This window comes from Pholcus phalangioides, unplaced genomic scaffold (assembly GCF_987345545.1).
Source record: "Pholcus phalangioides strain wild (caught in Gottingen) unplaced genomic scaffold, Ppha-v1.0 ptg000032l_1, whole genome shotgun sequence".
Lineage (NCBI taxonomy): Eukaryota > Metazoa > Arthropoda > Arachnida > Araneae > Pholcidae > Pholcus > Pholcus phalangioides.
Window position 1 is genome coordinate 6,178,391 of NW_028301622.1, and position 17,091 is coordinate 6,195,481.

The window sequence follows — 17,091 nt, forward strand, 5'->3', positions numbered from 1 at the left end:
AATTAATTTAAAAAAATGTAAATTCTATTTTATGTTTTGTGTATGCAAGCACAAAAAACAACTGGGAAGTCACCCTAACAGGTAGTTGGAAAAAAATTTAGATTAAAATATAAAAAATGATAGGAGAATAAAATAAAAAAAAATTTTTTTTTTTTTTTTCTCTTTCTCTAAAATTATTCCAAGATATGAAAGTACAGAGAAATCCATTTAATGCAAGAGACTTATTTCTCGAAAATGCTCACTTTAGGTGCAAACATAATTCAGGGAAAAAAAACTACAGACAATGTCTGCCTAATATCCAGAAAGTTATTAATCATCAGTATAGTGTGCTCACCAGCCAACCCCCCCCATACACCTTTTTAGCGACATCTCACATCAATGCCACTCGTTGGTCTTCATTTCAGTTAATTGCAGGGGTGTCATTTGTCCAGTAGCTGTAAACGTAAACAACAGGCCAGGGTTTAAGCTAGATAAAAAATTCCTTTAGCAAAGAAGCGAAAATGGGGGGGGGGGGAATGCTACAATGCTAATGATTTATCATTGGATGTCTTCTCGTTTCGTACCTCCTGTACGCATTTTGTGGCTACTACTTCTTTCGCATCTAAGATTTCCTTTCACATTTTGCAAAAAATGTGACCGTAGCTTAAACCCTGCAACAGGCCGCTAAATACTTGACGAACAGTCTGGCTTCAGACACATCGAGATAATTGGATGGAAAGCCAACAATCTTAATTAAAATTCTTAATCTCAATTGTAATTTGATAAATAGTTTTTGCAGAACCTGTGACAGTAACAGCCAATTCATTTTTGGAATGCTTATGTCGCAGCTTATATTTGCACAGAAGTGGATGCAACTCTTGCCTTATTTTACTAGAGAATTTTCACAATAATTGTATATTCTTCGAGGTTTACTATTCCATTTAATCGTTCTTATTATGTTACACCCTTATCGTAAGCACGTATCACATGTACACTACTTCTACTCAATCGTAGAAAGACATTTCTCTTACCGAATTTCTAACAAATTAATGCATGCCGGAAAGTTCTTTCTTATATTATGCGTAATGATAACATATATGATGTCATAGTTATGCATGGTTTCAGTTCGGGAGGTTTGCCGTCTTCCATATTAGAAGTAAAACGGACAGATGTCTGACGTTTCGTGTTATGCAAATACCACGGTGAAAGCCTGCCTGCTCTCTGCAAGAAGGCTTTCCAAACGAAAGATTGGTTAGCATTCATAACTAGAAATTGAAAAAAAAAAAAAGACTCGCTTCAGTCAACCGCCACTGTACCAGTAGTGCGGCTCAAACCAGGATGAATCAATCCATCATGATGCCCACACGATCGCAGTGGTTATCACATACTACGAAATTGTAGACGCCCAAGCAGAAGGTGGCCTGAATCCAAAAACATTAGGAACTGCTTCATATGAATTAGTGCGTGCCAGAAATTGCCGTATGTGTCTGTAATCTATTTAAGTATCTCTGAGGCGTGTTTGTAATGCAACTGCTCATCTTCAGAATCGAAGTGAAAGTGGCAGGTATATGAATCGATTGAAATATTTTTTATGTTTTATCATCTACCGGCTCCCTTTGGAGATACTATTTAAAAGGGAGTTTAGCTCAAAGTTGAAAAACTTAAAAAGGCATTGCGCACAGTATATGTATATTTATTTCTAGTGAAATAAATTCATGCGATGTGTTTTATAACAAATCAAAGAAGAATGGAAATACAGTATGTAGAGTGATGAATGGTACAGACTAGCGCAGGGGTTCTCAAACTTTTTCCATCCGCGGTGCCCAGTTACTTTAATCAATGCTTGTACGTGGCTCCCCAGAGAAGTTTAACAAAGAATCTCTGGAAATCCTTCGGGATGCTCTGCGGTTCCCCAGACAAAGGTTGGTGACACACAGTTTGAGAATCCTCTGGACTAATAATTTCTTGGATTTTTCTCCTCGTAATTTGACCAGGGGGCATTCGGGTAAGTGCTGGCAAACCTCACGACACCATAGTTCATATTAGAAAGCATTGTTAGCCCTCGGATAAGTGCTAATTGTAAAAACACTGGATAATCTTTTAAGAGCAGACTCAACATTTTGTGGACACTTTTTGTTTTTCTGAAATAGTATACGTATGTATCTTCAGTTACTTTTAAACTTTCCTCGTAATACATGGACAATTCCAGCCCCGGTTCAGGTGCCTCAAGTGCAAAAGAGACTTCATGAAGATGAGATCCAGTTAAAATTTTCGAAAGTGATCTGTTAGGCAGACATTTCTGAACAGGTAAAGGACCTTAGAAAAGTCCCTTTGATGCCCGTAAGGCGACCCTGTGTAGACCACCTATGTGTTATTGTGGGAAATAAAGAAACAAATAATGCCCGGAATTCTGCTTCAAAAAGCGATGAGTATAAATAGTGCATTTTTTATTATTTTACTTCGGAAATATTCAACGGATTCTCAGAGTGTGTGTGCTCGGGGCTCATCACCACCCTTTTCATTTTGAAGGACGTCTCAACGTATTGGTGTATTGATGTGTGCCTATTCAGTTCTTTGTATTGGGTTTTTCTTACATTAGACCAATTGGTTCTCAAACTGAGCACCGTGACACCCTGGTGCGCCACCAATCTTCATCAGAGGCACCACGAAGCGGTGACCCTGACAAAGGTTTTTCAAAAATATTTTTTGTTAAACAGCTTTAGGGAGCAGGTGGAGCTCGCGGATAAGCATTGAATAGGAGAAAGGGGCATCTCGGAAGGAAAAAGTTTGAGAATCCCCTGCGTCAGGATGTTCTGGGCAGTCATGGATAAATGATGATGAAATCGGGAGGGGGGGGGGGCATGGGTGCTAAAAGTTTAAGAAATACAGGGATTAATTGGAGAGAGGATATACGTGTCATGAGTTGGCAAACACACCGCCCATAACTTTTTCCAGGGAATAATTTTTCCGATTCAGCACACAGCTGTATATGCATAATTATGAAACAAACAGTGATTCATAGAAAAGAGAAACTACACCATGAAAAAAAAAAAAAGACAATGTTTCTGAAAAAGTCACATTTTAACATAAAACTATGCACTATCACCGTATAATATAGTACAATATATTGCCGTACAAATATAGAAGACTAACTTCCTCTCCCATTTTCTACATATCAGAGCGCTATTCACCCAAGATTATAGATTTTTTATGTACCCAACTTTAAGAAAACTCTTCCAGAACCCCCTTTTGCGCCCCAAAATCTTGGGTTTTTTATTGCTCAAAAGCTCATATCTGTTTTCCACCTTTTTTCTTAGTCTTTGACACTGCCCTATACACAAGCTAGTAGCTCTTGCCAAGGCACCTGCAGATAACGTGGCATTTCTAGGCGTTATGAATATGAATCTAGCCAAGTCCCCCCCCCCCCCCCCATACATAAAGTGGTATTTCTAGGACCTCAAGCCATGGGCGGAGATACGCCCCCCCCCATATCTCCGGCGTCAAAGGTGGAGTCGACTGATCTAATGTATATATTTCAAGAGGAATTGACATCATCATCATCGTGCCTCCCCCCCCCCAAACTTCCAAGTCTATCTCCGCTATGCCTCAAGCTCTACATAAGGCGCCCAAAGAAAAGGCGATACTTCTTGGAGCTTGAATCCTAGCCATTACTTCATAGGTTCAGTGGTCTGTCCACAATAGGTTCCCGTGCTTAATTTCTTCAAAATGTGCATTAGTCAAAGCTCTTGGTGGCCCTTCAGAACAGAATGAACATTTCGTGCACGCCATATCCTCATACCTATGAAAGGTATTTCAAGGAGCTCTACCGAGAACGACCAATAGCAATAGAAAAAGTTAGAGCTAGAAGCGGGCAAGATTCTGCCCTTTAATAAAGGTGGGGGAACAGAGGCTGATCTGAACATGCTTCCAGACGAAGAGCTTGAGAGCAATTGTCAAAAATGATAATGAAAACCTGCTCTTTCTTTTTTTCCTTCTTCTCTTAAGGGTTAGTACAAACCCAATCACTGTGAAACTGTAAGAGGCGCAAATATAAATGTATATTTTTTTTCCTTACTCACCACATTATAGTCAATGAAGGTAGAAAATGAAAAAGTCAATATTTTTCACGTTTTTTTAAAGATCAAAAGTCATTTAGAAAAATAGGTGCCAATGTAGGCAAAATTTGGATTGGGGGAGCAATCGCTCCCTCTGCTCCCCCCGGCTACTCCACTGGATCTCATATTTGTAGAAACAGCACAATTCAAAATTTAATCCCTCAGTGATGGACAAAAATTGTTATTATTGTTGCCAAATCACACAGAAAACCTCCCCCAAATCCTAACAGTAATGAGCTGATCTCACTGGAATATGGTGGCGGGTGGTTCAATCACTTTCATTGGTAAGCAGAGAAAATCCAGTTCTTGCACACCATGCACAGACGATTGCCAGAAGTTATGAAACATTTTATTGCTCTGTTAATGAGTATTGTTGATTTTTTTTGACAAAATGAATTTATTTAGTGCACAATGCTATCAACATCGAAAAGCTATCTCGCCTATGTACGATAAACATTGCTTATTATTTCGCAGACGTGGTTGACTAAAGTTGGTTTTCCATGGTTCTCAACTTTGAGGCGAGAATTTGAGCCGATCTCCCCATCAAAAAGTCTCGCCACAGAGAACAACAGGCCTACAACAATACAATTATTCAATCATTACAGTTTACTCATAGTTAGAAAAATTGATGGCAGATGGAAGCACTGCAAACAGCAAGCATTACACAAAAATAAACTTCACGCCAGATTTGCTACACATACACTCCAACATGTACCAATTCGTTAGAAGTTCTGCAGAGGAATATGGACAAGGTGCATGTCTGGTTCAGTAGTAGTTGTATTTTTCAGCTATTCATGATTTTTCATTCGGCCCATCACATTCAAAATCCATATTGAGGTATCAAAAAACAACATTGGTGTTTATCATACTCTGAGTTCGTTTGTCCCAAATTCCAAAAAAAAAAAAAAAAAGTGAATAAAAGAGTTTATGATAAATAAATTGAATATGTGCAGTTTCAGAAAAAAAAATTATGTTGAATTTTTTTCTATCGTCAAAATAACCGATTCCACCACTCTAGTGTTATGAAATAACTCCAGAACTAAAAGTAATTTCGACTCATTGAAATGATAATTGAGGATTTATTGAAAATTCAATGTTGATGAAAAAAATTAGCAGTCGCAATCAGGGAGTAAAATAATCGAAAATCAATGAAATACTTCCAAAAGAAATTAAAATTTAAAATTTGTGAATGTTATCAATGCTTTTGGGTTCCCCCATTTAGTGTTCAGGGCCTGGTCTTGACAATGGCCTCAGATCTGGGTGGGGCAGTGGGTGCTCAAGCACCCTCAGTATTTTGTAACACCATTCTGAGCACCTCACCAGAATTTATTTAGAAATCCCTCTATACACTATGTCTGCACCCTGCATTTTACTTTGTCTCACCCTTAAAATGAATAATAAATAATTGAATTAATTAATAAATCTAGTTTACTTTATTTTTCTTTCAAAAACCATGCCTTGTCTTATATGCGAGTAAATATAGTGTGTATATATATATATATATATACAGTCAAGTCACATTATTTTGACCAACTTTTATTTTTGACACCGACTGTGTAGCTATTGTAATAAGTGAAGCCCAGATTATATGCACTAAAAAAGTGGGGGAAATGTGCTCTAACAATATGTAAATATGCATTAAAAAACTCAAAATATGCACTAAAAAATCCTGAAGAAGTTGAAAATTCCAAAATACATACAAAGAGAAAATATGTGCTTTAAATAAATTGACATGCAAAAAAAGTAGTTATGTTTTTGAAATGCATATTTTATATTTCTTAGTGCATATTCATTTGCAAAAAAAAAAATATCTTCACACATATATATTCTACATGTGCAAATAACTTCTGTATCTATTTTTATTTAGTGTCATTTTTAATTTATACACTGGTGAAATAAATTAAGAGAATTTGCATATTTTATCGAATTTCATGAAAAGAACTGAACTAAATGTAAAACCACTGTTTCTAGACAAAAATGCAAATCTTGTACGTCAAATACATAAGCTTACAAGTGTGTGTAGGCGAAGCCAGTAGAGAAACAGGCTTTATGAGCGCACGTAAGTTAAGATGCATTTCGTTCGCTAGCACACCTCGGCGAATTTCTTGGTGTTATTTTGCAGCAATCGGTTAATTTCAAATTGTAACAGTAAAAATGAGTAACCACCAACGTTTAGATGATGGAATGAGGTGGCGAATTGTGGGGAGGCTAGAAGCGGGCCAATCTCAAGTCCAGATTTGTAGAGAGTTCAACTTAACGCCCAGCGTTGTGTGTAACTTATGGAAACAGTTCCAGGATACCGGATCCATCGAGAGAAAACCTGGGCAAGGTCGTCCAAGAGCCATGACGGCCATTGAAGATCGCCATTTGTCGATTGTAGCGAGGCGTAATAGGAGTGCTACCGCTTCTCAGCTCTCTCGTGACTTGTATGCAGCCACAGGAACCCGTGTATCAAGGGTGACTGTTTCATGAGAGAGGGTTGTTTGCAAGAAGACCTGCTGTTTGCGTCCCGCTCACTTCTACGGACAGGAGAATCCGTTTATCATGAGAGCATAGAGATTGGAGTATGGATCAATGGGCGACTGTTCTCTTCACTAATGAGTCCCGGTTCAGCCTAAGCACCGATTATTGCCGTACGTTCATATGGAGAGAACCAGGGACCCGCTACCTACCCTCCAATGTCCGCGAAATCGACCATTATGGCGGAGGAGGTTTAATGGTCTGGGCAGGCACCATGTTGGATGGCCGAACACCTCTCCATGTCTTTGAAAGAGGCACTGTGACTGGTGTGAGGTATAGGGATGAGGTCTTGGAGCCCTATGTTCGCCTTTTCAGGGGTGCAGTTAGCCCCGAGTTCACTTTAATGGATGATAACGGGAGGCCACATAGAGCTCTTCTGCTCGACGATTTTCTAGAGAGTGAGGATATTCGCCGGATGGATTGACCAGCCAGATCTCCAGACCTTAACCCTATAGAGCATGTCTGGGGAGGGCAATTGCAACTCGCAACCTTCCCTCCGGGAACCATCCAGGAAATGAAAACAGCGTTGCTGAACGAGTGGGACCAATTGCCACAGGAAATGATAAACTGTCTTATTTGAAGTATGAAATCACGCTGCGAGACCTGTATATCTGTAAGAGGGGACCATACCTCCTATTAACCCATCTATTAACCCATTTTTTTGTTTATTCTGCAACCGCTGTTTCATACCTTCCGACTCCAACGAGTGTTATGCATGATCATGCGTGTGTATTGTAATTATTGAATGGTTATTTGTTTTGTATTGTATCAATGTATGTACATACCAAATTTCATTAAAATCTGTACAGTAGTTCTAGAGATAATCGACCAAGTCTGCAAATTCTCTTAATTTCTTACACCAGTGTAGTTGGTCGTAGTAAAGAAATTCTCATAGCAAAAGAATTTTGAAGCTATTTCTATAAAAAAAGTTGAACACTTTCGATGCGCTATCTCTGGAAATAGCATTACAATAAAACGGTTTATACAGTCGATGCTTGTTATAACAACCTCATGTTATAGCGATCATTTCATTACAACGACCGGTAGGATGAGTCCCAAATGTTTTCATAGAACGACTACACATATCATATACGTTTCACTTTCGATAGAACGACCTACCCAATATGGATGGACCCACTTCCAATTTTGATGGGAATGGGGGGGGGGGGTCATTATATCAAGCGACTTCTGTATTTGGAAAATATTGAAGCTGCAAATATAAGCTGCGACATAAGCATTCCAAAAATGAATTGGCTGTTACTGTCACAGGTTCTGCAAAAACTATTTATCAAATTTCAATTGAGATTAAGAATTTTAATTAAGATTGTTGGCTTTCCAGCCAATTATCTCGATGTGTCTGAAGCCAGACTGTTCGTGAAGTATTTAGCGGCCTGTTGCAGGGTTTAAGCTACGGTTGCATTTTTTGCAAAATGTGAAAGGAAATCTTAGATGCGAAAGAAGTAGTAGCCACGAAATGCATACAGGAGGTACGAAACGAGAAGACATCCAATGATAAATGAAAAATGCATTGTAGCATTTTCCCCCCATTTTCGCTTCTTTGCTAAAGGAATTTTTTTATCTAGCTTAAACCCTGGCCTGTTGTTTACGTTTACAGCTACTGGACAAATGACACCCCTGCAATTAACTGAAATGAAGACAAACGAGCAACAAGTGGCATTGAGATGTCGCTAAAAACGGGTATGGGGGGGGGGGGGGTTCACTGGTTCACACTATACTGATGATTAATAACTTTCTGGATATTAGGCCGACATTGTCTGCAGTTTTTTTTCCCTAAAGTGATCATTTTCGAGAAATAAATCTCTTGTAATGTCTGGTAGGAACCAAGCTTGTGTACGGTTCCAATGGGGATTGGTCAACGGAGGACAAGTTGTTTGATTTCGCTGATGTTTTTATTAGTATGTGCTCACGCTTTTTGCCTGCTTGTTGTAGCACCAATCCGATGGGATTGGCCAACTGATTGGACAGAAAGCTTCTCTCCAATCAGTTGCCCAATCCCATTGGATCAGTGCAAGAACAAGCAGGGAAAAGGGCGAATGCACAACTGTGTTACCACCAGAAAAAGTAAGAGACTTATTTCTTGGAAATGATCACCACTCGCGCAAATGAAATGTCCAAAAGAGAACATTCACATGAAATCAAGGAAGTTACAGATTTTTTGCTAAACAAAGGCTCTGAGACCCTTGTTATAAGACACTACAGTTGAGATATCCACTGTCCCAAAATTGCTGCAAGCTTGTAGAAAGGCTCCAAGAGTCTGAGGGCTAGTTATTTTCACAGTGGGATTGTGTCTATTCCCCCGTTATTTTTCCTAGCACTTTTTTTTTGTTATTTTAGTATTTCACTTTGCTTGATTCATATCTTGGTGTTTATTTACCTTGTTATACAGGATGAACGTGACCTGTTCTGCTAAACAAGGGAGGGGGGTAATAACTAGCCCAAACAGATCATGAAACAACCTACTAACCCTGTCCTATCTCGAACAATTTTCAAGTTATGGTTTATCAGTTATGGGGAAAAAAATATGCAGAGTCAGAAAACCCCCAAATTTGCAACGTTTTTGGGAGACCTTCACGCAAACTAAACACACATTCGGAAAGAACTTAAAAAATCCTATAAGGATAATCCTAATCCTATAATCCTATACCAATTTTATTGAAATATCTAAATTTAATGGCGAACTACAAGCGCTTAAAAATTGGCAAAGTTCAAAATTGAATTGTTGCCAAAAATTTTTATCACCAATTCTGCGAGTATCCTTATAGCTAAAATCGATCAAATTTGCCAAAAACTTGTCTATTGCGCCAGCTTTCAAAAAAGCCTCCCATATCAGTGATCTAGTTCAGGATAAATTTTGCATTTTGTTTGCAATACATCACTGAAATCCGCATTTGTCAAAGTAGACATTTTCGTAGATTTTGATGACAATTCGATTTCACACTTTGCCAATCTCTCAGTGCTTGTAGCTTATCATTAAATCCAGATATCCTGAGAAAGGTGGTGTCACCTTCCAGGATTTTTTTTTCGAAATTGAATTGTCATCAAATATCTACTTTGACAAATGCCAATTTCAGTGATGGATTGCAAACAAAAGATTGAGTTTCTCATGAATCAAAACATTTATGATTTATTGTAGGCTCTTTTGAAAGTTGGTGGTGTGGACAAAGTTTTCGGTAAATTTGACCAATTGTAACTACAAGGGTGTTTGTGAAATCTCAGATTAAAAATTTTGGCAACAATTCAATTTTGAACTTTGACAATCTTTCACTGATTGTAGTTCATCATTGAATCCAGATATTTCAATGAAATTGTTGTGATCTTATAGGTGTACACAGAATTTTCTCAACTGGGGTTACGTTTTTTCCTGCAAAATAATGCTATAATCTCGGCTTGAGGGGGAGGAGTTAGAACCGCAAAACCCGCCCTTTGCGTACGACAATGTATCTTATTTTTTTCTGCGCTTTTCAAATATGTGCTTAGTTTGCTTATAGGTCTTTCAGAAACTTCACAAATTTGGGTTTTCTTGACACATTTTTTTCCCATAATCAATTATCAACCATAACTCGAAAATGAGATAGGACAGAGTTGGTGGAGTGTTTCGTGTTCCACTTGGGCTCGCCTATCACTTTACTTTTGTTTGGCAGCAGAACAGGTCACGTTCACCCTGCATATATGTATATATTTTTTATGGGCCTTATTTTATGATTGATTTTTCAACAGGGGAACAAAGTTCGTGAACTCAAATCAAAAAAAGTAGAGAAATCTGAAATAGATCAAGAAGTTGCCATATTACTAGACTTGAAGAAACAACTGGCGATTTCAAAAGGCGAGAATCCTGCTCAAACTAAAAGTAAATCGAAGTCGAAATCTAAAAAATGACAGCTTCGTCTTTTTTTTTTTTTAGAGAGGACTATCACATATATTAGATTTTAACATACTTTTTTTTATTATTTATTTATTACCGATTCATTCAATTAAATGGGTCTCGCATCTCATTTGGTCGCTCTCATTCCTTTGTTGTTTGTTTTTTCCGGTTCATCAATGATTCGAACTCTACGGTGGGGGGGGGGGGGGGGTGTGTTCAAGAAAGAAAGTTGTCTTTGTTTTTTTCGGAGGCAAAATGTGAGCAAAGACGTGCAATGCAACATCTTTGTCTTTTTTATGTTGTTGCCCACAATGGATCAATTCTGGATAGCCTAAAAAGATATATCCTTCGTTTCCGACCGATCATGGTCGTTCATTTTTCAGTTATCTATATGCAAAACTTTTGTAGCATCCCTCGTATTTTGGAATATAAGGGCTGTGTGTGAATTCCGTCATTTCTAAAGAGGGGATTTTGGAAGTACCGAGCCACGCCTGACACATTTTTGCAGAAAGCTGTGATAGAATCAAATCGTTGTTCTCTGTGATTGTTAATAGAAATAATTTTGTGTGACAATCGTATAAACGGGTGTTTTTGCTGAGCTTGCTTAGAAGTAGAGCTTGGCTACTTCAGGCAGGCGAAATGCTTGGAAAACAGGTGGTGCTACTACTACTACTTGTGTGACAGAATTCACTTAGGGTTACCAAATGCTTTCAGAGTTCTGATTTTCTTCCCTTTTATGGAGAAAAATTGTACTGTGAAATAAAAGTCTGATCATTCGTGTGTGTTTGTCTGTTTCATCCCCCCCCCTCCCACATGCATGTTCCACCCATGACCTCAGACCGTCACAATTAACAGATCGCTTGAGTGGTCCCAGACCACTTGTGACCTGTGACACATTTATATATCACTAAAGTGATCTAGGTCACATATAAAAGCCACTGAAGTGACCTGGAATCTTTAAAGATATGTGACCTGGGGTGCTGTTCCAGTTCACTCAAGGGGTTATCAGCACAGTACCAGATCACTTGAGCAGCCCGTGGCACATTCCCACATTTCAATTAGCTCGCGACATTTACAGATCACTCAAGTGACCTGGGGCACGTTTAAAGATCACTATGAACTATGATAGGGTGCTTTTCCAGATCACTCAAGTGGTCTGCGGCACATTTCTGCATCATTTAAGTAGGCCACGATGCTTTTACAGGTTATTTAAGCGATCTGTGGCACATTTAGCAATCACTCCAGTGACCTGAGGCGTATTTAAAAATCACCAAAGTGACTTGTGCCAACACCATCTATCGCAGGCCTCCGAGCGAAGCTTGTGACATCACTGAAGGTCTCACCTATAGCATTGGATATACTACAAAAAATGGTAAAGATGCCGGTCAGCCTGTTACAAAGCCACTTGAAAGCATAAAGCCACTCTTAATGCAGCTTTGGCCTGTTGTATCCAATAGCTATTGGTAAGATACCTTCTTCAGTGATGTCACGAAATTCGCGGAGCAGGGCTGTCTTAAGGAGCCCCCGGGCCAAGTGATTTTCCTGAGGCTCTACCTGGAAAATTCTCGAAAAATTCAACTACTTATTTTTCTGAGGTTCCTCTTCTCTTGAGGCCCCCGTGTGGACCCATGCTGTAAGACGGCGCTGGCACGGAGGCCCTTTTTCCATAGATTGTGTTTGCGCTGTTCCAGGTCGCTTAAGTGACGAGCGGCATAGTTCCAAATCATTTAACCCTGTAAGTGGCAATGACGAGATATCTCGTCTCCAGAAAAACCTTTTATTTTAGCAGGTCCTGCTCTTTAGTTTGCACTTACTAAAAATCGGAAGGAAATCCACTTACCCACTTAATTAAAAACGACAGCATTTTGAAGGGGGTGTTTAGTGGTCCGCAGCATATTTATAGATCAATCAGATCACTTCAGCAACTTGTGGAACATTAACAGATCACTTCATTGACCCACAGCACGTTTAATAAGTGTCCCACACACTCTTCCAAAAGGTTGCGCATCCTTGATTTACATGCTTTAGGGGTTACCCAGGGCCACCTCGAAACAGCAGCATTATGCGTCCCATGGGTGAAGTAATATTTCTCCCTACCTTGGCTGGAAAAGTCAATTTACAATTCCAATCATGGAATCAGATCTCATTATTATGAAGCTACCCGAGGCCCACGTAAATAGGTGTCTCATGCATAGGGTTACCAGACATCCTACGTTTCGGGAGATTCACCCTTTTGTCATCTCCCGTTTTTTAGAAAAAAAATTTCTCACTCTGAGACATATCTCTTCAGTGACATCGGTAATTTTGCAGTTCCATATCACTTAAGTAACCTGCAGCGGGGGTGCCTGGCGCTAAAACTGGACACCACTTTTTACTCAATATATCGTACATATTCCATCTGCAGAATTTTTAACCAATCTAAGTGTCGTAACGTGTTGTGTATGTATATGCATGGCACTTAACATATTTATGCTGTAAGAGTTGTGCTTGTTAGTGCAACCACCCGCCTTCCACATTTTGAATTTAAGATGGTAAATGCTTGAATTTTCATGTTGTGTGAGTATCAGGTTGAGGGTCTGCCTGCTGTCTGTGGAGAGACTTTCTCAAATGGGAGACCAGCTCTCATTCGTGCCAAAAAGTTGGAAAACCGCAAAGAAAAAAAAAAAACACCTTACTTCAGCTTACCACCACTGTATATTCTCACTTCTAGTTAGGGGTCATTCAAGTATTATGCCAGCATCGAGGGGGGAGGGTTTGAAGGTTGCTTACATCATCAATCGCCCTTTTTGAAGATATGGAATATTCTAAGCTGCTGACGAAATTTTGCTGACAGAGGGGGGTCAAAAATGGCTAAAAATCGGCTTACGTAATACTTGAATGGCCCCTTACAACCCTGTCTAGGTAACCAACCCCCTCCATCTGGCTCTATCAACACTTGCCCACATATGCACCTTGTACACATTCCTATGTGGAATTTTTTTTCAATTCCAAGAATCAGTACATGCTGGAATGTGCGGCCCCTTAATGCATTTATGTTGTCAGAGTTGTGCTCTTGTTTAGTGTTTTTGCTAGTGCTGCCTTTCATATTTTGAAGTGAAGATAGCAAATGCTTGAATTTTCACAGCCCCACATACACAGGCAGATTAAATTAGAAAAAAAGTGTAACGTTTGGGTTTTTCAGGGCCCTGTGCACCCACCGTTAAATCCGCCTCTGTCCCCATACACGCTTAGCACCAAGGCTTTTATTGCAATTTGTGGTGTGTGAAGAAATATAAAATAATTGTTCCAGGCTGTGTGTACCCACTTAATACAGTCGAATCCTGTTATAACAAACTCCAAACACCAGAGAAATCACTTTGATATAAAGAATCGCAGGTTTTTGAATTGTTCCTATGTAAAAGTCATCTCTGAGATTAGCATAGTGTAAGCTGAAACGAGAATTTTTTTCTTCGCTATAATGGGATTCGACTGTAATGTCTTCATTATTATCACGGGAAGTAAAAAAACCCATGGAAATCAAAATACATTATTTTTATTGGAAATTGTAATTCATCCAAAATTACATCATCATCAGTATTTAAATAATTGTCAAAAAAATTCTTTCGGTAGAAAAAAAAAAGGTAAATATTTTCAGTCATACAAAACTGGAGGTAGACATTGCTGCCGAACTTATCATATCTACTTCAGGAGGAGGGGGGGGGGGAACAAAAGTATACATAATTATATATAACCGTATATACACATAAATATACAAATCACACACAAAATAAGTATAAATGGGAACCGGTATAACGTCCTGTTTTGTCTCGACTTTTTTTTTTCCACGAATACTGAATGCAGAAAACATGTATGAGTCCGACCTTGATATAACATGGCTTCACCAATGTCTTAATAGTTGTCGAGTCACCCATAAAGTCATTTTAATTCAGTCTTGAGGAGCGGCGTTATATCAAGATCCAACTTCATTTTTATTCGTAAGCGAATCATTTCGAAATTTTAGATTTGGTTATGGTAGTTGAAATCAAAAACCGACAAATAATGTCGAACATTCCTCCATATTCAAAACTGGTCCCAATGATGGAAATGCTCTTTCTTATGCGGAGATACGAAGGCAGTTCAAAATGATACAAAGCTAACAACAGATTGAATATTTGGCTTGGGGGTGACCAATAGGTGGCAGCACTGTATGGACTGGTTGGTATTTGTATTAATAAAACCGAAATACATCAGTCTCTGAGGTATGAAGAATAAGGGTCTGAAACGTAGAGAAATGAGGACGCAATTGAGCACATACTTGGCAATGTCACATACAGATGCTAACAACAGATGGCACCACTATACAGACAAGGGTCAACAATTGATTTCCACACCTAAATAGAACCAATTTTAATACATATACAGCACTTTTTCAAAAGCGATTTGACCCATTTTAACAAGGAATTGTGCATTGAGTGTTGTCTCGGCCCCTACGAGGGTGGGACTGGCAGCCATCCTAAGAGCATCCTGTACCCCTATACAATTTTTTTTTTGGGGTGGGGGTGGTTCTACCTGGAATTTTTTCAAATATTGACACCAGGTCTCATTTTTATCAGGCCCTTTCTTCTCTTGAGGCCTACAGGCCATGCATTAAGACTGCACTGCTTTAGCCCAGGGGGTCCAGGACAATTCTTGTCAGTTTGTGAATTCACTATGGGGAGGACCACCAATTGCAGCTTGGGGGCTTCTGAGGATGTGGGCAATGAACTTCGTTTATTTCTGTAAGGAAAGGGTAATTTTCCAATGATCTCTCTCTCTCTCATAAGCACCGGAATCTGGAGGCTCAAATGGTCTTAGCCGCCAGATTCCAGTGCTTATGATTGAGAGATAGCTGGAGAGTTACCCTTTCCTTCCAGAAATAAACAAATTGATGAAACAACACTCATGGGGGGCCCACATCTTGCAACAGGCCACCTCCCCAAGCTGCAATCCCCCAATTAGTGCCCTCCCCAAAAATAATGCATACACAATGCAACACACTCCTTCCTACCATGTATGCACTCGAGTCCTGTATATAAGGGACGATTGGCAACTTTCAGGTCAATGAGCCCTTCATGTTAGTGAATCTAGTCTCGATGCATGGAGCCTCAAGTGCAAAGGAAAACATGGAGGGGGGGGGGGGCATGGTGCTTGGTTTGAGTTTTATGTAGGAAATTTTGATCAAATGAATCGATTATGGGGTGCTACAAAATACTTTGGGTACTTCTAAGCCCTTGGCTTCCGCCCACGCAAAAATTTAGACTCCAGCGACTGCAGTCACTCTCAAGATGGTCTCTCTGGGCGGTCATGTCTGTCTGTCTGTCTAGTCTGAGGAAACAGGACTGAAATCAAATAGACGTATCGCTCAGAGTATGCATTCAAGAATGAGTAGGAAAATTTAAAAGAAGCATAGCTATCCACAGTTATAGTTACAGCAAGAAAATTGCAAAAAGTTTGGATGGCAACACTTTCATGCATTTCAACGTAATCGACACAGTATGAAATCATAGATAGGGTTGGAATGGTGCAGATAGTATGACATATCCGTGCTAGATGAAGACAAAGAAACGTAGAAACAACCAATGCAGATCAGATTACTGCCGCAGGAAGTCTTCCCCCACCAAAGGGGTTAGCGCACCAACCCTTTAGTGAAATCTTCTATCTTTATTTGCATCTAGTGTTGCTGTTTCTGGTGCTATAGGTAACGTTCTAATGTCATCCATGGTTTTTCACTGCAGCGATCACTTAGCAATGCATAAAAGTGGGTGTCATTTGAAAATTTTGTTGCTTTAATCATAACTGCGAGAGAGCTAAGTTGCTCTACTTATTCTTGGTGCATACTCTGAAGTGCCCATATCTCTAATTTCATTCACAGTCATTGATTTTCACGGCTGCCAGGGGCTTGCATATTGGTGAAGTTATTTTACACAACCACCCTGTATATAGTCAGACCTTGGCGTAATCACGGCATATAGCCAGTTGAGTATTTACGGGGGTTCAGCAGGCTATAGCCCAGGGCAGCAAGTTTGAAGAATGTGTGGCCAAAAAAAAAAAAAAAAAAAGAATGTGAGAAGGGTGGCAAAATTTGTATAACCCTAAATAAATGTACCTCTGCGAAATAGTAAGGGACGAGTAAACAGTGCAAGCACGAGTAAACAAAAGAGTGACCTATTGCGTGAGGAATCATGTAAATGGCCAAAAGAGTGACCAATAGATTGAATGACTTATAGCATGAGCAAGCATGTGAATGACCTAGAGCAGCGGTTATCAACCAGGGCTCCTAGTGCACTCTCCAGGGGCTCCGCGGCCGCTCTAGGAAAATAAAAAACCCCGATTAAAATTTTAAAAAATAATTATAAAGATTTTTAAATAGTAAAAATAAATCAGTAACTTTAATGAATTATTAAAAATGGGCCTACAGGGCTCTGCCATAGAATTAGTTTACTAAAAAAGGCTCCGCAAGTCAAAAAATGTTGAGAACCGCTGACCTAGAGCATGTGTAAGTGATCAAAAGAGGTGGCCTATAAAACAGGAAACAATGCCAATGAGTGACCAAGAGCATGTGCAAATATGTGAGAT

General features: G+C 39.3%; 1 protein-coding gene across 1 annotated transcript in view; it reads left to right on the plus strand.

The window, feature by feature from the left end:
- MetRS (methionyl-tRNA synthetase 1) overlaps positions 1-10,627 on the plus strand; it is a 46,518-nt gene extending 35,891 nt beyond the window's left edge. The window contains exon 22 of the mRNA XM_089253147.1: positions 10,353-10,627. Within this exon, the coding sequence (XP_089109273.1) occupies positions 10,353-10,511 (159 nt within the window). The 3' untranslated portion in view covers positions 10,512-10,627. The remainder of the gene's footprint in view (positions 1-10,352) is intronic.
- The last annotated feature ends 6,464 nt before the right edge of the window (positions 10,628-17,091 follow it).